Below are 14,748 nucleotides of genomic sequence, written 5' to 3'. Positions count from 1 at the left end.
TAGCCTCCTGAGTTGCTGGGATTACGGGAATGTGCCACTGTACCTGGCAACACTGATATTTTTATGTCATTTCAGAGAAGCCATTTTCTGCATTCAGTACAATGTCCGTGCATTCATGAATGTCAAGCACTGGCCCTGGATGAAACTCTTCTTCAAGATCAAGCCCCTCCTCAAGAGTGCGGAGACTGAGAAGGAGATGGCTACCATGAAGGAAGAGTTTCAGAAAACCAAGGATGAACTTGCCAAGTCAGAGGCAAAAAGGAAGGAACTGGAGGAAAAAATGGTCACTCTCTTGAAAGAGAAAAATGACTTGCAACTCCAGGTTCAGTCTGTAAGTACCTCATATTCTGAACACTCTATGTTACCAAACCTTTATCTGAAATGAGCATAGAGTCTGACTTACAAAATTGTCTTTTCTTGAAAAAAAAAAAAAATCTCAGGTTTTGTTGTTATTGTTGTAAGTATTTCCTGATCTTCCCATATTATGTGAGGAAGGAAAAGCACAGTTACATCCAAGTTACAAAGGGAAAAGGGAAGATTGAAGAATTTATTCAATAACATCACAAAATTTAATTGCCATAATAGAATCTAATTGAAAGTAAAGCCCCCAAATCTCAGTGAAGTATTTTATTCCTTTGTCTTGGCTGCACTGTGTTGGCCTTAAGAGTATAGTCTTATTTTCTAAACACAAGTGTATGAGATTGTCTTCAAATTCAAAAATGACAGTTAATATTCTTTGTCTCTATACCTCCTTTCCTCAACACCTGAGATTAAACATAATAAACATACTTGCATTGACTTGAACTGAATTACCAAAGAAGGAGGCCAAGCAATGCAGCCTCCCAATTCCTCCTTTGATGCAAAGAAGAGTTCTTAGGCCTCTGTTTATGAGTCAAGGAGTTCTGTCAGGGTGAGAAGTATATTTGTCACCAGCGTTCTGGACAAACATAACCTCCCATTTCCTTAGTTCAAGAAGCCTAACATGTCATAAGGAAGCTATAAAGAGGATAGTTTTCCTAAATTTTAAGTGATTTTCAATGTTTCCTCTAATAGATTCATTTATATGAAAGTTACACTTTTCTCAAAACACAGGAACCACAGTCTATCTTTACCTCTTTCCATAGTCATGATCAGTTAGAGAATACTTATTGAATACATCACCATTTTTAAAAAAGCAAAGGAACCATAAGAATTTCATTATCACCCTTTTTTATTATACTTATTTTCAAATAATTTTTTAAAATGTAAGATATAAACAAAACAAACTGTGAGAAGTTAAAGAAATTCCCTGAGGCAGAGTTAATCTAATAAGTTGTTGGCTGAATTGATTTTAATATGAGTCCTTTAATCAGTCACTTATAAAAAAATTTTACAAAGCTCTCTATACAGTTTCTCAGAATTACTTATACATTCTAAAGTTCATTTTGAAGCTAATAGGTAATTCTTTAAATGGAAATGGAAATGTTAAATAATTATAGTGTTGTTATGGACTGTCAAAAAGGTTTCAGCTTAATAAAATGTTTAATAGTGTTTAAGTTATTTTTTTCTTTTATTTTTTAAATGAAATCCAGCAACTAGTTGTTGATAAGAGGAGGGAACAAACAAAATCAAAACTAATTGATTTCATTCAATCAACATCTTTGAACATTACAGCTGAAAGGCCCTTGGCAATCATTTATTCCAGTCTCCTTTTTTACATACAGGGGAAAAAAAAAACAAGAATAAGAGAAATAAAACAATTTGCCCAAGAATCCAGACTTCCCTTTGCACTGTCTAGATGTCTTTCACTCCTCTACAAACTACTTTTCAGAGTCAATGGCATCTATGATCCAGTCATTATGGAGACAAGTGAACTTCTGAACCTAAATCTCAGGTCTAATTACCCACATTTCTTCAGGCCATGTAATAAGGTTCACTTAAAGTGGAATTTATATTCATACTGAAAAATTCAACAGAATTCAATAAAACACTAATACTTTGTGCAAAGAATAAGTTTCAAAATCAATACCAAGTTCTCTAAATGTCTTAATGAATCTCTCCACAGGAAGCAGATAGCTTAGCTGATGCAGAGGAAAGGTGTGAACAACTGATTAAAAACAAAATCCAGCTTGAGGCCAAGATCAAAGAGGTGACCGAGAGAGCTGAGGATGAGGAAGAGATCAACGCTGAGCTGACTGCCAAGAAGAGGAAACTGGAAGATGAATGCTCAGAACTGAAGAAAGACATTGATGACCTTGAGCTGACACTGGCCAAGGTTGAAAAGGAGAAGCATGCCACAGAGAACAAGGTATGAAACATACTCTGTTGTACTGTATCCAGGTTCTTCTCAGTCAGTAGCAGAGGTCACCTCATTCTTAACCCCCATAGGTGAAAAACCTCACAGAAGAGATGGCAGGTCTGGATGAAACCATTGCTAAGCTGACCAAGGAGAAGAAGGCCCTCCAAGAGGCCCACCAGCAGACCCTGGATGACCTGCAGGCAGAAGAGGACAAAGTCAACACCCTGACCAAAGCTAAAACCAAGCTTGAACAGCAAGTGGATGATGTAAGCACATTTTTAATGGCCTTTTGAAATATTTTTCAAATATACTTTCAATTTTTAACATATTTATTGTTTCATTAGCTTGAAGGGTCTCTGGAGCAAGAAAAGAAACTTCGAATGGACCTAGAAAGATCAAAGAGGAAATTAGAGGGTGACCTCAAATTGGCCCAAGAATCCACAATGGATATAGAAAATGACAAACAGCAACTTGATGAAAAGCTTAAAAAGTAAAACTCTGAAAAAAAATTTATGTGATACAATTTTGCAATTAATATGGGTATTAAAATGACTTATTCTTTCTACAGGAAAGAATTTGAAATCAGCAATTTGATCAGCAAAATTGAAGATGAGCAAGCAGTAGAAATTCAGCTACAGAAGAAGATCAAAGAGTTACAAGTGAGTCATCTCACCTCTATTTTTTCTATAGAGCAAAACCACTAAAATTCAGCTGGGTTGATTTTAATGTTCTTGTTTCACTCATAGGCCCGCATAGAAGAGCTGGAGGAGGAAATCGAGGCAGAGCGAGCCTCTAGGGCCAAAGCAGAGAAGCAGCGTTCTGACCTCTCTAGGGAACTGGAGGAGATCAGTGAGCGGCTGGAAGAAGCTGGTGGAGCCACTTCAGCTCAAGTGGAGTTGAACAAGAAGCGGGAAGCTGAGTTCCAGAAACTTCGCAGGGACCTGGAGGAGGCCACCCTGCAGCATGAAGCCACTGCAGCTGCTCTTCGGAAGAAGCATGCAGACAGTGTGGCTGAACTTGGGGAGCAGATTGACAACCTGCAGCGGGTCAAGCAGAAGCTGGAGAAAGAGAAGAGTGAGCTGAAGATGGAGATTGATGACCTCAGCAGTAACGCAGAGGCCATTTCCAAAGCCAAGGTATTCAATACTGAATCTAAATGAGGGTAATGACATAAAAATACTCATCCACTGTTCTCTGGCACTAAACATGGTTTGCAGGCATTTTATAGCACTACTCAAAATATTTTTATCCTAATATATTCATTTTATTTCCTTTTTTAAAAAATTACTGGTTATCGGACTGGGGATGTGGCTCAAGCGGTAGCGCACTCGCCTGGCATGCGTGAGGCCTGGGTTCGATCCTCAGCATATAAAGAAGTTTTTTCCCCGAAAACTAAAAAATAAAAATATTTTAAAAAAATTCTCTCGCTCTCTCTCTCTCTCTAAAAAAATTTACTGGTTATGACCCACTAAGAGGATTTCAAAATTCACTTTAAGCAAGTGTCAATATCATTGGAATACACGAATGGTCTCCAACAGCAAACAATGCAGAGGCATTATGTACTCACCATGCTTGAACTCTGGCATATCCCACAGAGTTGATATAACTTTCTACTCACACTGGACATAAATTTATACATGCTAAAAATGCTTTAGGAATCAGAGTCTAACTTTCCTTTTTATTTTTTGCTGCACTTAGTGTCTTTATCTTTCATGGCATCTGCCCCATAGGTAAACCTTGAAAAGATGTGCCGTACTCTAGAGGATCAGGTCAGTGAGCTGAAGACCAAGGAAGAAGAGCAGCAGCGGCTCATCAACGAACTGACAGCGCAGAGGGCACGCCTGCAGACAGAAGCAGGTAACCGCACCTGCTTGGAGTCCCAAGGTTATGGTCTAGGTCAAAGTGATTCAGGGGATCTGAAAAAATAGAAATACCCCCATGCAGAGGAGGACAAACTAACTATCAGAATGTCCTAGGCAGAATAAAACAGGAAAAAAAGCAAGATGAGCAGATAAGTTTACTAGTTACCCTCTTCTGGCAGTTCTGCTAGTTAGTTCCCAGTTCTGTAACAATATTTAAAAGCAGATTACACACACCAAAGAAGTTTGAGGCTTATTGTTACGCCATAAAAATTCTTTTGCTTCTATTATTCTTAGGTGAATATTCCCGACAATTAGATGAGAAAGATGCCTTAGTCTCTCAACTTTCAAGGAGCAAACAAGCATCTACCCAACAGATTGAGGAGCTGAAACGTCAGCTAGAAGAAGAAACTAAAGTGAGTTTTACCATTAATCTTCTTGATTAATCAAATCTAAGCATGCTCAATAGGGACAACTTAAGTTGTATAATCTAAATATCACTAAATACATGAACTAAAGTATCTGAATTGCCATTTCTATAGGCCAAGAATGCCCTGGCCCACGCCCTGCAATCCTCCCGCCATGACTGTGACCTGCTGCGGGAGCAGTATGAGGAGGAGCAGGAAGGCAAAGCCGAGCTGCAGAGGGCGCTGTCCAAGGCCAACAGTGAGGTTGCCCAGTGGAGGACCAAGTATGAGACAGATGCCATCCAGCGCACGGAGGAGCTGGAGGAGGCCAAGTATGTGCTGTGAACTTGGAGGAGTAGAAAGACATAGTGTCTTAGTAGTGCAACTCTGCAACTCCTAGAAATAGCTGTGATTATTTTGATAATATAAAAATAGGACAAGCTAATATCCACTGAGTGTATACTATGTGTCAAGTACTGTATTAGTGGATATGTATCCACTAATTTAGTTTTTATAACAATATTATGGTTGATATCATTATTCTTATCCGTATTTTACTGATGAGGAAATTGAAGCCACAAGATGTTAACCAATGAACCTAAAGATATATGCTTAATAAATGTATATAGTTGGGATTAGAACCAGATATTCTGATTCAAGAACCCACCTTCTTAAGCACTGAGTAGACAAACACATCTCTTAAAACTTTTTGTATACCAAAGATGCCTTCCAGTATTTTCTTGAATATCAAAACTAAAGTTTTTTGTATCTTAAAAATATATCCTTGCAAACAATTGTAAATAAAACAACAATGTAGAAAATTTTAAACAAAAAACAATCATGCCTTTGCTTAAACTATAGGAATTTTCCTGATTTTCTATCAATTTCTCTTTTTTAGATGGTCCAAATATATATATAATTAGAAGAAACTGGCTATTCTCTGGGTGGGGGGGAATGGAACAGAAATGGAAAGTATGAGAAAATAATGCTGGGTATATTTTTGCCCAATAAAATATCTAGTTAGCCTCAAATCCTTTTTGAAATGAGAAAGGATATATAAATCAATCAAATTTTCCCTGCTAATCATTTTCATAACCATCCCCAATCAAAAGTCCTAAAAATTCCAAATTACTAATGAAGTAAGGCCCAATGGCAGCATCCATAGCAGCCTCTAAGAATTCAATGATATACCAAGGACATAAATCCAGTTGTTCACTACTTCAGAACTTTCCATATAGTTTTTTAATCGATACAGCTGTTTTGGTTCCCACAGTTTTGAAAACAGAATGGGTTTTGCAAGTATTGAACAGGACTGTGAGAGAAGTCATGGAGGTTTTCACTTTATCCCTGGTCTTAGCCTGGTCTTGACTGCCTGGCTTCTTCTTTAGGAAGAAACTGGCTCAGCGTCTGCAGGAAGCTGAAGAACATGTTGAAGCTGTGAATGCTAAATGTGCTTCCCTGGAGAAGACAAAGCAGCGACTCCAGAATGAAGTGGAGGACCTCATGCTGGATGTAGAAAGATCCAATGCTGCCTGTGCAGCTCTCGATAAGAAGCAAAGGAACTTCGACAAGGTGGCCAAGCCTTCTTCAACTTTATGAATTTGTTATTTGGTTTTCCTTCTCCATGTATCTGCTGACAATTTATTGCTTCTCAGGTCCTATCAGAATGTAAACAGAAATATGAGGAAACTCAAGCTGAACTTGAGGCCTCCCAGAAGGAGTCCCGTTCTCTCAGTACAGAGCTGTTCAAGGTGAAGAACGCCTATGAGGAATCTCTGGACCTACTTGAAACACTAAAGAGGGAAAATAAGAACTTGCAGCGTGAGTCCTCATGACCCTCACTGCCTATGCAGCCCTGACAGGACCTTCCTGTGTTGCTAGAGTCTAACTATTTCTCTCTGGTCTTTTCACACACAGAGGAGATTTCTGATCTCACAGAGCAGATTGCTGAAGGAGGGAAACAAATCCATGAATTGGAGAAAATAAAGAAGCAAGTGGAACAAGAGAAATGTGAAATTCAGGCTGCCTTAGAGGAAGCAGAGGTACATATAATTATGTTGTGAGAAAACACCCAAGACAAACATCAATGAAAACACTGAAAGTGGGTACCATGAGATCTATACATTATTATGGATCTGATGACAATCTGAATTTGTATGATATTTGTGAAGAACAACCTGACAATGGTTATCAAAAGCTGTAAAAACACAAATTTTCTGATCCGTCAATTGTAAGAATTTATCCCAAGAAAATAAAGTTAATAAGAAGAAAAGCTTTAAGATAAAAATGGACAAAAAAAAATATAGAATAGCCATATAATGGCATTCCAGATAGCCACCAAATAGGATTAATATGGGGAAATATTTAAGATAGATCAAAATATTTGCTTTTTAAAATCAGCATACAGAGTTGCATGTACAACTTTGATTATGTAAAAAATATGTAGAAATGGGAAAACACATTAAGATGGGGAAAAAAACACATTAAGATGACTATCTCTCAGTAGAGGCACAATTGGTGGTTTTAAATTCATTCTTATACATTGCCCCTACATTCTAAAATGAACATGTATTATATAATCAGAGAAATATATATTTTTAAAATGATAGTTTCTATACCAGATTAGTATATCATGAACATTTTAATTTATAAAACAGATTGAGTTCATGTTTACTACACATTAAATTTAATCACACAACTTTGCTACTACTAAAAGGAATCTTTTTGTAACAAAGCATCTTCATTACAAAGCTGTCCTATATAATTTGTGAGTGGATAAACAAAAGCATTATTTTGCCTAGGTTTCTCTATTGTGCTTTGCACAATTAGATAAACTTATATATTAATAAGTTTGGGTCACAATGGGATAGGCTCCAGATACTCACATTCTTTTTCATTATTAATTGATCACTGTTTTGTTCAGGCATCTCTTGAACATGAAGAGGGAAAGATTCTGCGTATCCAGCTTGAGTTGAACCAAGTCAAGTCTGAAGTTGATAGGAAAATTGCTGAAAAAGATGAGGAAATTGACCAGCTGAAGAGAAACCACATTAGGGTGGTGGAGACAATGCAGAGCACCCTGGATGCAGAGATCAGAAGCAGGAATGATGCTCTGAGAGTCAAAAAGAAGATGGAAGGAGATCTGAATGAAATGGAAATCCAGCTGAACCATGCCAATCGCTTGGCTGCAGAGAGCTTGAGGAACTACAGGAATACTCAAGGGATCCTGAAGGTAAATGGGTCCACATTAGCCTCTCAGAGGAGTCAAGGAAGTTACCTGGCAGTCATTCCCCAAATACTTTGCTAGGGGTGAGCCCTTTTTTTGTCTTTTAACAAATTATGTCGCTGAATGTATGAAGGCAACTAAATTAAAGGCACATAGAACATAATATTTTAAGATACCATATAAAGAAAAGCAAAGAGAAGCCCAAAGATTAAGGTATAAACATACACAGAATTTGGTATCAGACAGGCCTAGGTTGAGTCTGTTTTGTTGCTGCCTGATTTTTGACAAGTTATTTAGCCTTTCAGAACTTCTGTTCCTTTTTCTCCAAAATAAGAATGAAATGTTCCACCTCATAGGATTACTGTGAGGATCAAATGAGATAACAGATACTATGTACTATGTAGAACATATACACAAGGATAAGCATTCATGACTCACACATTAAATAACTACTTAAGGCAGAAAAAGAACAAAAATCTATGTCCTCTATAAGCAAGCAATATAACCATTCTCAAATTCATTCAAATGACATGCATGTCATTTCCTGTTCCTGGTACCAGTACATTCTTCTGGTTTGTCTCCTGTGATGTTTCCCATCCTCTTCATAATATCTAAAATCTTTTTTTTTTTTACTTAATAGGAAACCCAGCTGCACCTGGATGATGCCCTCCGGGGCCAGGAGGACCTGAAGGAGCAGCTGGCAATCGTGGAGCGCAGAGCCAACCTGCTTCAGGCTGAGATTGAGGAGCTACGGGCCACATTGGAGCAGACCGAGAGGAGCAGGAAAATTGCAGAACAGGAGCTCCTGGACGCCAGCGAGCGTGTCCAGCTCCTCCACACCCAGGTGAGTCAAAAGCTGATTATTAGTAAGTTATCAGTCAGATTTGTTTCTATAAATATGGATATATAAACAAGAATGAGAGATATGCTTTAAAATATCAAGTGCCATTATCTTCGGGTGATGGGATTATGGGTGATTTGGGTGTGTGTTCCTATTTAACTTTTTTATTTTATTTTTTAAGATTCTCTACCAAAAAGTGTTGTTGTTGTTATTGTTGTTAACTTAAAATTGAGGTTTGCCTCTTTGGATTATCTTCAAAACTATGAGGTAGAATAAATTTGAGTAAAGACATCTGTGTCTCCAAACTCTGAAAATGTTCCATACAGAGCGCTCATTAGAGGCACTGCCATATTTGGCTTCACTGTATCCACTGTCTCTGTGCTTCACAGGATCTTTGGCATCCCTGACATGCACAGCCATTAAGTGCAATGGCAACTCCTAGTCATTGTGACACACACACAAAAAAATGCACTTCCCAGCATTATCTGATATCCATGGAAGCAGTTTTGCTTCTCTTTGAGAATACTGGGTTGAAAATTTAACAAATTCAGAATTACCCAAGGGAGCAAGCAATAAAAGCTCACCTTCTGAGAAACTTCCTGTTCCAGGCACTTACAAAAAAGAATCTACTCTTTTCTAACACAGTATTCCTGACCTTTTAAGGACAGAATAGTAGTGCCAGGTCCCATCCACTCGAGAAGCTGAGATAGGAGAATCACAAGTTCAAAGCCAGCTTAAGCAACTTAGCAAGGCCCTACAAAACTTAGCAAAATCCTTTCTCAAAATAAAAATATAAAAAATAAATGGCTGGGAAATGTTGCTTAGTGGTAAAGCACCCCGAAATTCAATCCCCAGTACCAAAACATAAAAAAATAAAAAGAATAGAATATTAGTGATGTCTTATTAAAATATAATTGTAAGAGCAAATAATTAATGTCCATCAATAGGAGCATTCTTAAATTTTAGAGGTCCTTATACATAAATTAGATGATTGCTGGGGCACTGGAGAGAGAATGAAGGAGTTTCAAACTGTGCAAATGACTGATTCCAGCACTGAACAAATATTTAAAGCTTAATGAAATGTTGGTATCAAGCCAACAACATTTGTAAAATGTTAAAAGGGCAAACTGAAAATCTTGTCAATTTCCACTGCCATTTTTTACCAGAACACTAGCCTCATCAACACCAAGAAGAAACTGGAAAATGATGTTTCACAACTCCAAAGTGAAGTGGAAGAAGTAATTCAAGAATCACGCAATGCAGAAGAGAAGGCCAAGAAAGCCATCACTGATGTGAGCAAGATGTGCATTTGTCTTCTTGACATACCTGCAGTAACTGCTACCAGCAGGTGTCATTATTTTCTTGATTTATTTGCTAAATAGGCCGCCATGATGGCTGAGGAACTAAAGAAGGAGCAGGACACCAGCGCTCACCTGGAGCGGATGAAGAAGAACTTGGAGCAGACGGTGAAGGATCTGCAGCACCGTCTGGATGAGGCTGAGCAGCTGGCTCTGAAGGGCGGCAAGAAGCAGATCCAGAAACTGGAGGCCAGGGTGGGTGTTTCAATCTTTATGAACTTGAGAAAGGAAAAGGAGCACTGCCTCCTACATATGGCTTCCATTCATATCTTGGGGCAAGGGACACCTAGCCCATACCTTCAGTAGGTTGTAGTCTAATTAATATCCCATAAACTAATTACAAGTGTTTCTTGGTTGCAGGTACGTGAACTTGAAGGAGAGGTTGAAAATGAACAGAAACGTAATGCAGAGGCTGTCAAAGGGCTTCGGAAACATGAAAGAAGAGTAAAGGAACTCACTTACCAGGTAAGGGGAACAGTTTTCTAGAATATCCAGACTCCTTTACTCAGAGGGAAAATGAAACCCTGGGGACTATTTATGTGGCACTCACAAACAGATACATCTTACCTCCGTACATCTAATGGGTAAAAGATGGTTTCCTATCATACACATATACTCAGCTAGGAAGATTAGGGAGGTCTTTAGAAAATAATACAGAGCTGGAGATGTAATTCAGTAGTAGAGCATGTACTAAGTATGGGCAAGACCTTGGATTTAATCCCCCAAAACACACACACACACACACACACACACACACACACACAAATACACCAAAAAAAAAAAAAAAAAAGAGGAGGAAGAGGAGAAGAAAAAAGGGAAATGGCATATCAGAGAAAAGAACTGAGTAGATAAACCAAGTATTAATCCTAGTTTGGCCTGCTGATTTTTGAACTTGAGTAAACTACTGATCACTCTTAAGTTTAAGCTTTAGTTTCCTCATCTATAAAACAGACATAACAGCATCTACTTGCCAGGGAAGAGAGGTAGGGGTTAGAGAAGATGTATGTAATTCCCTAATACAATGCCTGTAAAAAGCAGACATTTAACAAGAGTGGCCACTGTTAATACAATGAGGGAATCCTCAGAGTCGGTCAAGTTTCCCCCCGGTCCACCTGCCATCATACCAACTAATTTATTTTACTACCCATAGTTGGACTAATTTCTTTGGGTTGAATGCACATTTTCAAACTTTCAGACTGAGGAAGATCGCAAGAATGTTCTCAGGCTACAGGACTTAGTGGATAAATTGCAAGCAAAAGTGAAATCATACAAAAGACAAGCTGAGGAGGCTGTAAGTATTTTTTAAGCCCTTGAGAATAGAAGCAAATTCCTACTGAGGTTAAAAGAATGTGTTAATGAGAAAGAAGGAACAAAGAATCTACCATTTATATATATTAAGAAAGGTGAATTTGTAAATATGAATGTATCCCCTAGATCTTAATTGCAAATTAGGACTTCAAGAAAATATATTTTTATTATTAAGCACTTTGTAAGGGATGGGGGATAAAGAAAGTTCTATATAACCCACTTACTTGATAGCTGCAAAGAATATATAGTATTCTTTTATATATAGATGAATATTCCTCTCCCTTCAGATATACACAAAACGAATGGTTCTTAAAAGCCACACCAATCTTTTACCTGAACTGGTGACTCGTTCACTCCCTACCAGTATCATCAATGGGGGCTCTTGTTCCTGTGTCTGCTCTAGCTACTATAAGATCATGGTGAAAGGGCTGGGGGTGTAGCTCAGTGGTAGAGTGCATGCTTTGCATACATGAAGCCCTAGGTTCAATTCTCAGCACTAGAGGGTTGGGGCGGGGGGAAGATGTTGGAAGATTCTCCAGCCATACATTTCCTGATTGTCCCCTGAACTCTTCCAGATACATGTGGTGGGTAGGAAGGAAGGAAGGAAGGGAAGGAGAACAGAAAAGGAAAGAAGGCACAAATGGCAATGAGTCAAACCAACAGAGGTGGTCTTTCTCTTCCTTGCCTTTCTCTATAGGCTGAGTCAAATATGGCAAAACAATATTTGTGGGATTTTTCCTAAGTTATAATTTGACCTTACATTTACTTACTGAACTCTGTTGGGATATCTGGGTCTTCTTCCTTTCCAGCCCAGGACATGCACCATGAATAATATCTGGGCTTGACAAGAAGCTGCCCCTTGTACTCCAAAACTATTTCTCCTTTTCTTCTTTCAAGTAAAAATTGAAAATGAAGTTATGAATTCTCTCTAGATTTTAAGTCAGATGTAGCAAACAGAACATGAGAAAGAAGTATCTGACTAGAGGAAATAATCCTGTGTAATGACAAGTACAATGAGGACAAAAGTCACAATTCTCTCTCTATTCTTAGGAGGAACAATCCAATGCTAATCTAGCTAAATTCCGCAAGCTCCAACATGAGCTGGAGGAGGCTGAAGAACGGGCTGACATCGCAGAATCCCAGGTCAACAAACTTCGAGTGAAGAGCCGGGAGGTGCACACAAAAATTAGTGCAGAGTAAACACACCTGCCTGATGCTGCCAAGTGGTTGAGAAATGCACAAAATGTGCTATTTTTAATCGCTTGCTTTATCACATTCATTTTTCTCTTCGTGTTAAATAAATAAAACCTACAGTAAATTTATTAACTGAAAGACTTATATTTTAATTTGGAAAATTATTTACTTTCAGGTACAGTTCTCACCTACCTATTTTAATATTTATTTTGTACCTCCATTACCATCCACTGCCCCTTCCCCCACATGTTTCCCACATACACATATTAACATCTTTTGCAGGGCTTATTTTTATTAATTTCTCTAGACTGTTACAAATTACTAAGGAAAACATTCTCTGATGACACCTCTCCAAACAGACCCACTCATTTAACCATTCCATAAATAGATATTGAATATTTACTGTGTGTTAAATACTGCTCTAAGTAGGGAACAAAACATATTCTATGAAGAGAGAAAAGCAAGAAACAAGTAAGTAACCATAAAATGTATAAGATGATAAGTGCTAGTGAAAAATTAAAAGTAGAGGAAGACAGTCACAATTTTATAGAGAGTAGGCAAGTGGGTAAGCTGCAGCGACAGGAAGGTCAATGTGGCTGAAAGAAATGAGTGAGACAGACAGTTCTAACATGAGAGAAAAACCAGGGATGCAGATCATCTAGGGACTGAGGGCCACTCTAAGGCCTTACTTTTACCTTCACCTCAGAGTGAAGCAGGAAAGCTTTGGAGGATTTGAAGAAGAAAAGTGATATCAACATGCATTTTAAAAGAATCACTTTGTCTGCTGGCTTGTATAAAGAATGAAGAGAGCAAAGGAAGAAACTGGGAAACTGATTATGCATCTATTGCAAAATAAAAGGTTAAAAAATGTCAATGGCTTAAACCAGAGAAATAGCATTAGGAGAGGATCAGAAGTGGATGAATTCTAGATTTACTGAAGGTAGCACACATAGGATTTTCAGGTAGGTTAGCTGAAAGAGGGAAAAAGGGAGAGCGAGAAGAAAAGAGGAAAGAGGGAGTGAGGGGAACATAGAGGGAGAGAATGAACTAAGAAAAGAGGGATGAAGGATAAAATAACTTTGGAGAAGTACAATATCAAAGCCAGCCTTCAGAAAGAAGGAAAGCAGTAGAACAAAAATGCAATCTAGAAAAGACTATACTTCACATACTTCTTCTTCCACCTACTAGCATCTAATCGTCCCCACCTCTCAACCCCTACACAATAAATTGTTCATCTCATAATCTCAAATATGACTATAATTAATAACAACAGTTTAAAACAAAAACAAAGACAATTTTTTCATAATGTCTCTTGAAATTTTGGGTCAAAGAAGAAATCAAAACCACAATCTTGAAAACTACTAAATGTAAACCTTAAGAGAAAATCTTTGTGACCTTAGATTAGGCAATAATTTCTTAGATCTAACACTAAAAGCATAAGCCATGAAAGAAAAATTAATAAATTGGACTTCATCAAAATTTAAAGCTTCTGCTCTTCATTAAACACTGTTGTGAAGAATGAAAAGACAAACCAGAAGCTAAGAAATAGTTTTTGCAGTTTATATCCTTCATAAAAGACTTGTATTCTGAATAAAAAACAAATCTAAAAGTTCAATTAAAAAAACACCCAAAACTTTAAAAGATTTAAACAAATGTTACACTAAAGAAAATAGGCATGCTGGGTATGGTGGCATACACCTGTAATCCCAGCCACTTGGGAAGCTGAGGCAGGAGAATTGCCAAATTTAAGGTCAACTTAAAGCAATTTAGTGAGACTTTGTCTAAGATTAAAAAATAAAAGGGCTGGGGATGTGGCTTAGTGGTTAAGCATCCCTGAGTTCAATCCCCAGTATCAAAAGAGTAAAAAGAAGAAAACAACAAAGCAGAAGAAGACGGAGAAGATGACAGAGAACACAACAAAATAGAAGGAGGAGATGGAAGAGGAGGAGAGAAAACACGCAGAATTTCAAAAACCAAAAAATGCTCAGCATCATGAGTCAATAGGAAAATACCAATTAAAACATGAGATACCACTATACACCTATTTCAATGATTAAAAGACCAAGAGTTAGCCCAGAAGTGGCAAAACGGGCCTCTCACAGCTACTAGTCATAATGTAAAATGGTACAGCCACTTTGGAAAACAGTTTGGCAGCTCTTTAAAAGATGATAAATTATACATATGAGCCAGCCATTCCATTTCTGGTTATTTATCCAAGAGAAATCAAAATATACATCCACATAAACACTTGGACACAAATGTTTATAGCATATTCAT

The 14,748-nt window shown here is 37.8% G+C and overlaps 1 protein-coding gene across 1 annotated transcript in view; it reads left to right on the top strand.

Annotated features, from left to right (window-relative positions):
• LOC143411007 (myosin-8) overlaps positions 1-12,539 on the top strand; it is a 29,200-nt gene extending 16,661 nt beyond the window's left edge. Inside the window, exons 21-39 of the mRNA XM_076871866.1 lie at positions 76-331; positions 2,045-2,287; positions 2,368-2,544; positions 2,623-2,768; positions 2,847-2,937; positions 3,025-3,414; positions 4,009-4,135; positions 4,435-4,553; positions 4,680-4,876; positions 5,933-6,116; positions 6,200-6,365; positions 6,462-6,586; positions 7,468-7,776; positions 8,411-8,614; positions 9,778-9,903; positions 9,994-10,164; positions 10,330-10,434; positions 11,165-11,260; positions 12,328-12,539. Coding sequence (XP_076727981.1) covers positions 76-331; positions 2,045-2,287; positions 2,368-2,544; positions 2,623-2,768; positions 2,847-2,937; positions 3,025-3,414; positions 4,009-4,135; positions 4,435-4,553; positions 4,680-4,876; positions 5,933-6,116; positions 6,200-6,365; positions 6,462-6,586; positions 7,468-7,776; positions 8,411-8,614; positions 9,778-9,903; positions 9,994-10,164; positions 10,330-10,434; positions 11,165-11,260; positions 12,328-12,477 — 3,382 coding nt within the window. The 3' untranslated portion in view covers positions 12,478-12,539. The remainder of the gene's footprint in view (positions 1-75; positions 332-2,044; positions 2,288-2,367; positions 2,545-2,622; positions 2,769-2,846; positions 2,938-3,024; positions 3,415-4,008; positions 4,136-4,434; positions 4,554-4,679; positions 4,877-5,932; positions 6,117-6,199; positions 6,366-6,461; positions 6,587-7,467; positions 7,777-8,410; positions 8,615-9,777; positions 9,904-9,993; positions 10,165-10,329; positions 10,435-11,164; positions 11,261-12,327) is intronic.
• The last annotated feature ends 2,209 nt before the right edge of the window (positions 12,540-14,748 follow it).

The sequence above is a fragment of the Callospermophilus lateralis genome, chromosome 11 (genome assembly GCF_048772815.1).
Source record: "Callospermophilus lateralis isolate mCalLat2 chromosome 11, mCalLat2.hap1, whole genome shotgun sequence".
In the NCBI taxonomy this organism is placed as follows: domain Eukaryota; kingdom Metazoa; phylum Chordata; class Mammalia; order Rodentia; family Sciuridae; genus Callospermophilus; species Callospermophilus lateralis.
Note: the sequence above shows the minus strand (reverse complement) of the source record. Positions and strands in the feature narration are given on the sequence as shown.